At 36.1% G+C, this 14,110-nt stretch overlaps 1 protein-coding gene across 1 annotated transcript in view; it reads left to right on the top strand.

Annotated features, from left to right (window-relative positions):
* asic2 (acid-sensing (proton-gated) ion channel 2) overlaps positions 1-14,110 on the top strand; it is a 146,299-nt gene that overhangs the window by 66,449 nt on the left and 65,740 nt on the right. The window contains exon 2 of the mRNA XM_016549585.1: positions 9,823-9,973. Within this exon, the coding sequence (XP_016405071.1) occupies positions 9,823-9,973 (151 nt within the window). The remainder of the gene's footprint in view (positions 1-9,822; positions 9,974-14,110) is intronic.

Here is a 14,110-nt window from a genome sequence, read left to right as displayed (position 1 = left end):
TTATTCACTCATACACTTATTTATCTAACACACATACTCAGTCTACATTTCAATTTGCACATAATATACCTGTACATACAACTGTCTATTGTTATATACCTGTACATACAATTGTCGATTTGTATATTTTTTATTCCTTATTTTACTTGTTCTATTTTTTATTTATTTTTATTTCTTATTATCTGTGTTTTTTGTTCTGTCACTGTCATTCTGTTACACTGTGGAAGCTTCTGTCACGAAAACAAATTCCTCGTATGTGTAAACATACCTGGCAATAAAGCTCATTCTGATTCTGATTCTGATTCTGATATGCCTGCTGAAAACCTAGTGAGCTGCTTCACTGGCTTCTGCCTCCATAAGCTGCGACCTTCTAAGGCACCATCTGAACTGTTGTGGGACCACATAGGTGACATGTTTTTAATTCTCTGCATAAGTAGGAACTCAATGGCTACCACAAGAATAACGCTTTGCATGAGTCGACACACTGAGTTTAATGTTTGATGTAACTCTTACAAAAATTAACCATGGTTTTATTTGAGTAGAACTGTAGTAACCATGGTTTTTGGCATATTGACCACCATTTGTATAAACACAGTTTTACTACAAATAACATGGTTGAACTACAGTTAGTGTGGCAGTGGTTACCCTGGTTTAACTATAGTAACCATGTTTTTTTTATTTTATTTGTAGTAAAACCATAGTTAATTTTTGCAAGGGAAGCACAAAAGGCACAGCACACACATAAGAGTTAATTTTTTACACTAGACATGAGTACACTATTCTTATCAGTAATTTTCATTGTTCATACTTATTTTCATGAGTATTTCATTTTCTATCAACTAACAATTGATTTCATCAGCGTTTGACAGTAGCATGTTGCTAAGCTAATCACGCAGTACTCTAACCCAAAATAATAATAATAATAATAATAATAATAATAATAAAAATAAATAAACAAATTAAAATAAACAAATAAGCATGAAAAATTCACAGCACAAAGTATTTACTGAAGTAATAATGTTTTTGTCCCAATACTTTTTGGTATTTCAAAAGTTTGAGGGTCAGTATTTTATTTATTTTTTATTTTTTTTTCGTTTTACTTTATAATTGTATTCAGTGAGGTTGCATTGAATTGATCAAAGTGACAGTAAAGATTTTCACTAAATTCAACCATTTCTATTTCAAATGAATGCTGTTCTTTTGAAAAGGGATGTATAACAGTTCCCACAAAAATACGAAGCATGTAGAACAACTGTTTTAAAGACTGATAATACTAAGAAAAGTTTGAGCATCAAATCAGCATATTAGAATGATTTATGAAGAATCACATGACACTGAAGACTGGAATAATGAAGCTGAAAATTCAGCATCACAGGAATAAATCACATTCAAGTCAATATATTAAAACATAAAATAGTTATTTTAAATGGTAATAATATTCCACAACAGTACTATTTTCACTGTGATCAAATAAATCCAGTCTTGGTGAGCATAAGACACTTCTTTCAAAAACATTAAATAATTCTGTCACACTTTAGTTTGGGGTCCAATTCACTATTAACTATGACGTTTGCCTCAATAAACTCCCAATTTGCTGCTTATTAATAGTTAGTAAGGTAGTTAAGTTTAGGTATTGGGTAGGAATAGGGATGTAGAATAGGGTCATGAAGAATATGTGCCTTATTAGTACTAATAAACAGCCACTATTTTAATAATAGGCTAATATTATGCTAATAAGCAACTAGATAATAGTGAGAATTGGTCCCTAAACTAAAGAGTTACCAATTATTCTTACCAACCCTAAACTTTTGAACAGTAGTCACTTTGTCTGGCTTCTTGAATTCATTTTTTCACTCGCTCTGCATGCTGGGATTGCCTTCTCTGTGAAGGATACATGCAATGTTGACCTAGAATTTGGCAAAAACAAGGTATTTTAGGAGGCTGCATAATTATGCTGTCAACCTTTTGAACCAGCCTTCGTGTCTGCAGTGTGCTTATTAAGCCCTAAAATACTGCCTTCATAGGCAGCGCAGAAAAAACTGGAAAAGAGCAAAAGTCTCTGACTCATAATGACTACTGAGTGACGTCTCATGCTGCATTTGAGAGCGCAGTATTATAATAATTTAATGAACTAATTTCAATTAGGCTGTTTTGAGGTGTCACAGATGAGCATGAGCTATAGTTGAATAGGAAATATGCTAATTTGAGTTGCTTAAAATAGATAAATAAGCAAATAAATGAAAGAGGGCATTGAATGAGTGGCAGAGAGGGTAAGTGAATTATATATGAATGAGTCCATGCGGAGACTGTATGAAATTACAGTAACACTGAATGCACAGAAGTAGACAAGAATAACAGTTGTTAGAAAGATTATTTCTCTGCCGATGCATCACTTTCTTTTTTTACTTTCTTTGAAGCTGTATTGTCTAGAATACTCTGTACATTCCCTCATCAGGTCCTTAATTAGCGCTAGTCAAGCACATATAACTGCTATAACATTTATGACAGGGGTGATAAAAGATTACATTTGTGTAATGTTGCATGTCCAGTAATGTTCTTTGTTTAATTGGATGTAAAGATGATGAAGTTTAACTAAGCCAGTCCCTCTCACACCCATCACTGTTAATGCTCCGTGAAGCAAAGTGCTCACCCTGCAACTCTACAGATTTTTATTAACATAGCTGCCGGTAAACACCCCGCCCAGACCCTCTCCGTTCCATCCTGTGACAATCCATTGCAAAATGGAAATCGATTTAGGGGAACAAAGCAGGACCACATCACAATAAAGGCGGTCAGAATGCTCTAGTCCTCTTTGGCTTTGATAAAAGCGTTTAACTGGTTCTTAACACACCTGATTTAAATTTTCCCATCATTGCTCCATCCTCCGGTGAGCTGTTGTGGCAGAATGGGAATTTGTCTACGAAGATAAGTGTTGTATCACCTGCTTATGTCATATTAGTGGAAATGCTGGTCCGGTGCAATTACTGTGGTAATCAGGAAACCGGCTTCCTGCTTAGTCTTTTTTTATTCTATTATGTGGGAGAAAGTGGTAGTATTTTGAAATCTTTTCACTGTGTAATTTTCACTGGTGGCAAGTTACGTTCTTCTCACTTTTGTTTTGAGATATGAAACAGCTGAAAGCTTTAGACACAATGGATGTGGAGGTGTTATGGCAGCATTTTAAAGGAATAGTTCATCCAAAAACAAAAAATTGTAAACATTTACTCATCATGTTGCTCAAGACCAGTGTCAAATTCTTTCTTCTGTGGAACATAACAGAAGATATTTTGAAGAATGTTGGTAACCAAACAGTTTGGACTTCCAATGTATAGACAAAAAAAAAATAAAAAATTGAGAAATTCCTCAAAATTTCTTCTTTTATGTTCCAAAGAAGAAGAAAAAAAGGTTTTTAACAACATGAGGGTGAGTAAATGACTGCATTTTTGGGTGAACTATGTCTTCGAAGGTTTCCATTCCCAAGGTGTAATAGTTACAGTAAGTAACTCAGATTTTGTGGGGTTTAATGGAGGCCTACTTGGAAACTTTGAGTTTCTTGACCATTTTTTTTTCTGTTCCTGAGTTGAATTTGAACGATGACACCATAAAAATGTCAGTGTGTCGTTGATTTTGTGATGGTGTGATTGACCGTGTGAAATCATGAGGCCAAGCAGGTTTGGGTAGCAGACTGTCAAAAATGTCCTGGCATTATGCCATTAGCCGCAAGGCATTGGAATTTCCTGTCCAGAGTGAGGATATAATGCGTCTGGACTCACTTCTCTTCCACTCAAAGGCTAGATCTACTCAACAGCAAGGATTTTTCTGCTCTCTTCCTCTCTCTGTAAAAATATATAGTAGGAAAAAAAATTACGGCAAAAGTTTGCTTGACTTAAGTTGAATTGATTTGCAGAATTAGTAAATGTCTTGACCAAACTTACGATATCAGGTTACCATGACTTAAAATCTGCTATCATTATAACAATTACATGTTTTGATTGTTTAATACATTTTCTATAATTAAGATGATTAAGATTACTATAATAAGATTGATGTTGCTGTTGTTGCTGTCAAGTTGTTGACATCGTTTTTAATTGTTTTTCATTACACGATTTAACAGTAGCATGCAGAACAGCGATCTGTGTAAACTTTGCATTAATCCAGTTTCACTTTAAGTATATTTAAGGTATATTATAATAAATAAATAAATGTTTGGTAAGTTAAAATAACTACCGTTATATTATATATAGGGCTGCAACAACTAAAGATCCGATTAATCGATTAATCGGAAAAATAATCGGCCAACTAATTGATTATCAAAATAATCGTTAGTTGCAGCCCTAATTATATATATATATATATATATATACCACACACACACACACACACACTCTCTCTTTTTCGGTTTATTTCAGTGAAAATTTAATTAATTAAGAATCACTTTTTAAATGTTTTTTTTTGTTGTTGTTGTTGTTGTTTCAAACTTTCTCATGTCCTAGAGTATCTACAGCAATAAATTAATCAAACTGAGATTTCATCCTATGGAAACATAACAGACACTTCATGGTGCAAAAGCCACTTTAGAGATAAACACACACTGTAGAGAGAAATAAAAGAATGGAGGAGGGCCTGGAGACAGCGAATGAAATGAGAAAATGATGGCATCCATGTCTGAAGAAGATAATCCATGTGGCAGGCGACAAGGGAGAAAAAAACCCACCAGGCCGGTGACTGATAAGACTCAGAGACATCATAGAGCACTTCCAGGTCTTTAGATGGGAAATGGCAAAACATTATGCTCCTGGCACACCAGTTGAAACTTCTCCAGTTTTGAGGATGACTTTACTTAGTGCGAACATTTGCAGAAAAGACCACATTTTTCTCTGCAGGTTTAAAACCCTTGGGGTAGTCTTAATTTTCACAGTTTCAGTGATAAATACCCTGTCAGTCAGAGAGCCGATCTACAAACTGAATGATCAGTCAGTAAATAAAAAAATAGCGGGTGCGAATACAAGGTGATCAGCTCTACGGGGAGTGTTCATATCATGCTCCGTTAACACAGTAGTTAGCAGTCGAGATGATGTTTCAGACCACTCCAAATAATCACAGACCCCATAAATATTCAGATTAACCTGATTTATTCATACATCTATATTCTTAATCAAAACCTTGAACGTGCGAGAGAGAGCAGCTAAACAACTAGATGTAAATGAGCGTGACCTTTTGTGAACATCAAGTTGTGCTTTATCTCCTACTGCTTTCCCTAAATAGGATTATCATAATGTATTCCTCGTCAGCATGTTCTTACGGTCGACCCGTCGCACCTTCACCTGTCAAAGGAGCCCTGCCACAGCCAAGCTTCTCTTGCCTACAGCCATATCACACAAGCACCTTCGCTAATAGCGTCTCTGTCTGTGTCATTAAAAGCAATGGGCATCACTCAAACCAGGTCACGCCATTTTGTTCTAGAACACTCAAACTGCTTCATTTCTTTGAATGTTTAATGAGATTTTTTTTGTGTTCGCAGATGCGCACAAACCAGCTAATGAGTTTGATTTTGCTCACAAAGGCGCTTGTACACCAACATCCACAACGAAACACACGCTTCTGAAGTTGTCACAAATGTGACTTTGCTATGAGATGCAAGTTAATTGAAAGTGAATTGATGTGTTTCGTAACATCCTGTGTTTTAACAGTAACCTGCTAACCTTGAGGTAACAGAGGTTGCCTTGTCTTGACATAAAAGCACCAAACTACAGTACTAATGGAAGATTTTTTTTTTTCTCTGTGAAATGAAAATGGAAAAAAGAGCCACTTTTTGTTTCATTACTCGGCTAAATTAGTTTAAGGGTTTTAGAGGCTATTAAGAAAGTATTTGGCATGTGTGCTCAAATCAAGCCTTCACAAAGGTTTTGCTGTTTGCTGTTAGTTCAGAGAAACATCCTTGGTCAATAACAGCAAATGACTATTGGCATGTTTACAATGACTTTGAACGTTTACATGCTAGGCACTAAGTGGTAATGACAGTGCACCAACAAGGTCTTTATTCCAAACACCAGCAGTCATAATGGCTTATTGACTGTTTTTAAAGGGTGATATGTATTTGTGTGCTTTGTAGCTGTATCAGTATTCTGGGAAAATTTTTTGCAGATGTCATTTTATGATGCCAAGTCTTTGGTTAACTCCTCCTAAAACCTCATTTAGTAAGACAGCGATTAGCAGACAACCTTTAAATTGCATCTTTTATTAAGGTGGTTTGAGTTTTTAGATTAAATTGTTACATCATTAGCTCGTTGTCAGAGCTGTATGGCTTAAATCCTAAACGGATGGTCTGGTTCTAAAGAGACATCTTTGGTTTTATGAGGAAAGATGGCTTTAAGTTGCTGGTTCCTATTTAATAAGCCGCAAGTTATCTTGAGCGGAAATCCTCACTTCTGTTTGCCTTGTCAGTTGAAATTAAATTGAATTTGAAACAGAGAACAAGAAAAAGAAGTAAAGCTGTCAGTCATTGCAGGAAATGAGGACTGTATGTTACTCTCTCTCTCTATCTTTAAAGGGTGATCTCTGCAAGCACTTAGCTCAGGCATGAAGGATGAGACTGAATATTCATGTCGATTTTGTGGGCTGTGGTCTGGCAGCTGCAGGCTATGGTGATTTATCTTGAACGTCCATGTGTGTGTGTGTGTGTGTACAGACATGCTGTAAGGAGAAACCTTCTCAATCATTCATCCATCCATCAAGCTCCTACACTAGATAGAAGCAGCTCTTTCAGAGATCTTAGATCAGCGTTCTGCACACCAATCCTTGGAAAGATACAGTTTCAGAGCAGCTTTCCAAACACAGTTTCATGCTGATGTTCGAGCGAAGACCAAAATCTTTCAACATTTTTGCTTTTCAGTCAGTGGATTGCACCTCTGGTAGAGAAATATAGTACACCTCTCTATGCTTAAAGGTTAGTTCACCTAAAAAATAAAAATTCTTTCATCATGTACTCACCCTCATGTTGTTTCAAACCTGTATTGGCTTATTTTCTTTCGTGGGAGAATGCTTCAACTGTTTTTGCTTGCACAATGAAAGTAATTGGGGTCCGAAACAACATTAACTGTATGGACCACGAAAAATACAAATAAAAATAAAAAGTACAATATGGTGTTTCACAGACGAAAAAAAAAGTTATGTAGATTTGGAATGACGTGAGGTTGAGTAAATTATTTTACATTTTCATTTTTGGTTGAATTTTTTCTTTAAAGAATCTCGATTCTTATACACTGAGGGGGGCTGAAATATGCATAATCATAATTATCATCATTATGTACTGTATAAGAAGGGATCCAGATTTTTCCATTTATGTCTTGTACGTTATCATCAAAACAAGCTGAGAATTGCTTTATCTCGCTCTCTTAATCACATTTCACTATCGAATTTAGTCCCAAATTAGAGCTAAAAGCAGAACGAAAGGGATAAAGGACTTGGGCTTTGTAAAAGGTGGTGGTCCCTTTTCACTCCATTACTCTTAAATGGTTGTATTTGTCTCTGCTCAGTCCGCTGTGTAAAATACCTTCATTGGTAAATGAATATAAATGCACCCAGCTCTCCGTCCTTTCTCCTGCATGTCATCTGAACAGGGAACATTGGGGTCGTTCTATTGCTCTTTCCTCGAGGGCTTTGATGAGGAAGGGCTCTGAAGGGTGACGGAGAGATTCACTTTGCATCCTGGAATCAGATGTTATCTAGTTCTCACAGACCCACAGCAGAAAAGAGTATTTTCTCTAATATAAGCATTTTAAGGGTGAGCCAGAGGGCATGTCTGAAGATGAAGACGCTGCACAGTTCTAATCATGTTCCTCAAAAAAACAAGGCAAGAAATGCAAGTCTGAAACCCCATAACACATACGACTGTCAGTCTGATGAACAGCGGTTATAACTGAATGATGTTAAACGCATGGTTCATCTAAAAATTCACCATGTCCTTGTGTCCTGTAGAGTCTCTTTCTTCTGCGGAACACAAAAGGATACTCTACTGGCTGCTCTTTTCTGGCCAATTATAATGCATGGGGACTAGAGCTTTCAAGCTTCCAAAAGGGCTAAAAAGCAGCATTAAAACAGTATGAAAGTCCACATGACTTGTGCTTTCCAAGTCTTCTGAAGCCATGTGAATGCTTTGTGTGAGTAATAGACTTTAAATAGATCAAAATTTAGCAAAAAATAATAATAATTCACTTCCAACTTCACCCCTAGTTCTCCTTTTAAATATTCATGAGAGGCCATGAGAGAAGTATTGATGCCCAATTTGTGAAATTTTCCCTTTGAATTTGATCTTTCCAGTAAATCAAAAACAGTCTGCATGATTTGTTATTTGTGGTGACTCAAGACTTATCTGGTTTTAGAGGGGAAGGAGATCAGTCAATAATGACTTAAATTCCTCCCACAAATATATAATATATAATAATATAGTTGCCTGGACCATTTTTATAATACTTGTATGGTGCTTTTGCATTCTTTTGAAGCATGACGTCAGCTCTTCGTTCATTTTACCTGCATGAAAAAGAGTAGCCGCAGTACATTCTTCAAAATGCCTTCTTTTGTCTTCCACAGAAGAAAGAAATATAATATGAGAGTGAGTGCATGGCATATGTGACAGAATTTTCATTTTCTGATAGAAATCCAAAGTAATATTTTGGGTTATTTCAAACAAATTTCTGTGTACTGTGTCTGGAGCATACAGCCAATTATCACAGCTATTCTGACTCGTGTGTGTATAAATTGAAGCAAAACGCATTATGCTACATACAGAAATAATAGCAGCCTATAAGGCCTATGAAGATTGAAGCCTATAATTTGCAGTACTGCAATTAAATCTTTCAATATGCAACTGTCAAACCTTTTCAAAAGTAAACACTTTACAGTCTTGGCTACAAAAAACACAAGACTCCAAATGTTATAATTACCGTCCCTTTTGACAACCAGCTCCAATATATCAATTATAGTTATGTATAATATTTCAACTCTTGTTATGACCAGTTAAAAAAGTAAGGTCACTCAGGTATTTTTTGGTATCTGTGCAAGGAATACCAGGAAAGCACAGGAGGGACAGGACATAAATATTGCAGGTGATATGTAAACCACTGTTTATTTGGAGCCGCATGCGTTCATATCGACCTAGAGAGATGCCATCTCAGGAGGACGATTCAGACAACTTTACAGCTCAATAAATATACATTTTTTGATACTAAATTATTCATGAAATGTAAAAATATACATGTAATAAAAAATATACAAGCTTCACATTAGTACTTTTAAACAGTTCGGGCCAATTTGCCTGCTGAGCTTTCATTAAAAATGTATTTAACTGTATTTCATGGCATTTATACACATGCAGAGTAAGTCAAAATTATTGTTTGTGGAAATGTAGCGAATCAGCTCAAAGGGGAAATATGAATAATTAATCATAACTAGTTATAATTAATTATAAATATTTAGATCCGCTGTAAGTATTTACTTGACCTCTCAGGGTCAACTGTCTGTCAATTCTAAGAACGTTAATTTCCTGGTTCAGGGAAATAACTTTCTTACTGTACAACTCTACACTAGTTAGTTGCCATGGGGACCAGGGGGGGCCTGGTGTCGTTCGCAGACATCCTGGCACCCAGTTTATTGGGTGAGGGGTCTGTGACGATTTGTTAATCTAATGAATAACTGATTTGTTAAATCAAATGAAAAATTGTGTGTTTGATTGGTCCAGACGCTACAGAAATCAACAGCATGTTATGAATCAATGAATAAAAAAATCGATGAAGTCTAATAAACTTTCTCTCTTTCTCTTTCCAGGTGTTTACACGTTATGGGAAGTGTTACATGTTTAACACTGCCGAAGAGGGGAAGACTTTGAGGACTACGATGAAAGGAGGCACAGGCAACGGCCTGGAGATCATGCTGGACATCCAGCAAGATGAATACCTGCCTGTTTGGGGAGAAACAGGTACACACACTCACACACACACATGCAGTCAACCCTAATCACACTATGTACACTTGAGCTTTCCCAGAGGTTTTCGTTGTTAAACATCTCTCCTCATTTGCAGGAGAAACTCTGATTGTCTTACAGGTGTCTGATTAGGGCAAGGTTTTGTCAGCGCTTTCAATGTGACGCCGTCCCCAGGGACGCGGTGAATATTTGTGAGAGACGCATACCTTGAAGAACAGCTGTGATGCTGTAATGGTGTTGACAAATCCAGTGGGATTCATTATCAAATAGAAGTTCTTGCATGCTGTTGAACTGATCTGATGCAGCTACACTTCTCTGAAAAGTGGCACACAAAAACTTCACTTTTTTGATTACCATTGTGACACCCATGCAAAGCATAGCTTCCCTTGTAGTGTGCACGATATTTCAAAGGAGATGAAAGCATTTAGGATTAAGAGAGCGGCATTGAGTATTCCCAGTAAAAGATTCATTAGCATTTGAAAGGTTACAAGTGTAGCTGAGGCTGAATTCAAATTTATTCCAAGAAATATCGACATACTTTTTCCGACAATGAACAATGAAAAGGAATCAGAGCGTGATGACTATACATTTCATCAGCTGTTTTGGAAGAGTGGCCTTTAAAGCAATGGCACGTACTGTACCTCAGCTTTATTGCTGCTTGCAGGGCTGAAGCGTAAATCCTTTAGACTTAATTTTTCCTCACCTTCACATAACTGTGAAGGATATGGACACTTCTTCTAAAATTCCGATGTACCATAGATCCAGTATATGGCCTGTTTTATGGCCCAAATTCCATCTGTTGTCGGATCAGCCATTAGAGCAGTGCTGTGGGGCAAGTGCCTTTGGGGAGATTTTGTAAAGGTGAATACTGAGGTCTCATTCTCTTCCTTGCATTCAGATTTAATGCTATGATGATGCAAGCAAGAACCAATGATGTTTGTGCACATTTTCTTCTGCTCTTTATATGGTGTCCAGCGTTCTCACTGCACTGCTCTTATGTAAACACATTCTCGCGTGTATCATTAAAGCACCAGATTTGAATTGTATGAAGATGTTCAGTGAATAATGACTCACACAAATCTATCGTATGGTTTCAGAAGACTCTGACTATTCCTCATTTGGAATCACTTTTATGATTCTTTTATGCAAAAAGCTTGAGAGCCACTATCCTCTTATCCCACATCCATCTCCTATTGTGTTCCATGTTGAGTAAATTCATTTTCATTTTTGGATGAACTTATCCTTTGATATTGCTCCGGCAAAGATGTTTTCATTTATTATGTATTCATTTATTTGAGGACATTTGGATAAAATGATCAAAATGATCTTTGCACAGAAAATAAAAGAACACTATAGGCTTACTGGCAAAGTAGATGAACTTTTCATTATTCAACAAAATCAAGTTTAAAGTTTCATTGTTTATTTTTGTATTTTAAACATAATGCTGTTTTATTCTTCAACAGAAAAAGGCACATAACGCTGAAAGACAAAATGGAGTTGATGTTTTTCGCAGCAGTTTTTTAGTGAACTTCCACAACTAATAGATACAGTAGATGAGGCTATAGTGGTGGGGGAGTTTTTCAAGCTTCAAAGGGAGGTGTGACAATGAAGAAAAAAATCTAGCACCTATTGGATAGATGAAAAGTCAGCAGATCACCTGCTGTATTGTTTACTTTCTTTGGAGTCTAAATTATCAAGACCAGAAAGTCATCTGTCTGCATCCACTGCTCTACCTCTGACACTCAGACATTTTTGGTGGGCCATGGGGAAAGAAATGGAAAAATTTGAAATGGAAGAGGTGAAGAGGAAGTGTGCGCATGCATATGTAATATAATAAATGTGCTACGTCGTGCTGAAAAATTTTGGCACGATGCACAAGGAAGATGACACGTCTGGAGCAGAGAAAGAGTCCATGATAAACTTGCTATCATCTTTTTCAAATTTAAGACATTGAGAGAGATCCCTGAGCCTCACTGAATAAATGTGCAGCCAATCCGTCATTCTGTCTGCTGGTTTCCAACTCTGATGAATGCAGAGTGATGAAGAACTTATTCACTTTGAAAGAAGAAATGGGGAGATAAACAATATATTATGTATATTGGTGTGCTTGAATGGGCATATTTATGTGTTTATTGTTTTTTGGATGCGGTGGTGAAGCTCAGCAGTACTGTAAATTCAGTTGAAAGATCACTACTTTGCCTTCTTGTTTCAATGCATTTTGCATTCCCCTTTCTCATTTCACTTCTCTTTCCTCTTCATGTTTTTGTGTTATTCTTCTAAATTAGTTCCTTCATACTAAATAAACTTACTTTCAATATCTCTCCTGGTAAAAGATACAAATTAAAGTCAATTTAAGTTGGCTAACTTTCGTTAGTTATCTTATCTGTGGGTTGTAAGATCTAGAATTCTAAAGTATAATAAAGTATCACTGTAAGATTACATTTTTCTAAATAAATGTAGAGAAAGCGAGAGACTGTGCATGCGTGAATTACTTGCATATGTATTATTGAGTATTCAGACTGACCATGGTTTAAAATATTTGTTTACCTGCACATCTCTGGATGTTCTGTTTTTTTTAGTTTTTTTTTTAGATGATGTTCAGTGAGCACAATGCCTTATGTGTTGACGTCATTTTAACTGAAACAGGAAGACAGGGCAGGATATCAAGTAGCCCTGCCCCTTTTTAAAATAGCCAATAGTGTTAGTTTATATCACAAGACCATGGTTTAAAATATTTGTTTACCTGCACATCTCTGGATGTTCTGTTTTTTTTAGTTTTTTTTTTAGATGATGTTCAGTGAGCACAATGCCTTAAAAAAATTTTCAGCTTTATCAAAAGGCCTTTTCATGTTTGTCTCCATGTTGCTTTCTTTATTTTATGTGAATTCTTGTTTATGCTTTTTTTATTTTCTTTTTTTTTATTTCTAGCCATGTCTGCAAGTGAATTTGAATAAGTAAAGTTAAAATTAAATGAAATAAAAATAATATGCAGGTTTTTAATAAGAATAAAATTATGATTATTATTATTATTATTATTATTAATACAAAAATGCAATATTTTTAATACAACTTATCTCTGTATTATTTACCCATAAACAAGTCATACACAACATATTGGTTATTTCCATGAAATGATGATAATAATCAATGCTTATAGGGCAAGGTTTACTAAACAGGGCAAATTAGTGTTAGAGCGCAATTCAAGAAAAGTGCCAATGGGAGGGGAAAATTCTGTGTGTGATTTACTGACAATGCGCACATTAAAGAACACAGATGCAACATCTCATTTCCATAATGACCAGCGCAATCTACCAAGAGCAGCGCAAATTACCTCCCGCTTTAAGACATGGTTTTTTTCGCGTTCAATAATGGCGCAAATACCAGTAATTTGACGACCACAAACGTTAGTAAATCGCGTTGCGTGATTCATTTTAATACTCTCCTCCCATAAATTTTTGCGCCTGAAAGGGAAACTCCTACAAATGCATATTCAATAAGTCAGGCACAAAAATAACTGTTCATGCCTTTTCAGTGCTAATTCTTTACTGTGTGTCTTTAGTAAATTGGAAATACAATTTTTAAATACATGAATTGTTTCCATATTTGTTGCCACAGTCTTGGACGTGCCTTTTTCTTTTCTAAAGAAGGGGGTGTTCCAATACTTTTCTGTTCTAAAGAAGGGTATAAGTCATTGGTGTTTGGTGATGAGTTTTTTGGCTCAAGGTCTGCATTCAAAGTCACACCAGAGGTGTTCAGCTGGGATTAGGACTTTGCTTTCTGCAGACCAGTCAAGTTCTTCCACACTGACTGAATCTTTTTTTTTATTTTTTACCTTGCCTTATACACAGAGGCATTGTCGTGTTAGAATGGAAAAGGGTCCTGTCCAAACTACTGGTATAAAATTAGAAGCACACAGTTCCCTAGACTATCATTATATGCTTAAACATTAAAGGTCCCCTGAAATGCTTAGAAACACGCAGCGTTACTCTATGTGTTGACGTCATTTTAACTGAAACAGGAAGACAGGGCAGGATATCAAGTAGCCCTGCCCCTTTTTAAAATAGCCAATAGTGTTAGTTTATATCACAACTTGGGCTAGAGCCGTTCAGAGCCGTTGAGCTCTGTAAAGCC

This window comes from Sinocyclocheilus rhinocerous, unplaced genomic scaffold (assembly GCF_001515625.1).
Source record: "Sinocyclocheilus rhinocerous isolate Xijiao unplaced genomic scaffold, SAMN03320098_v1.1 scaffold461, whole genome shotgun sequence".
NCBI classification, from domain to species: Eukaryota; Metazoa; Chordata; class Actinopteri; order Cypriniformes; family Cyprinidae; genus Sinocyclocheilus; species Sinocyclocheilus rhinocerous.
Note: the sequence above shows the minus strand (reverse complement) of the source record. Positions and strands in the feature narration are given on the sequence as shown.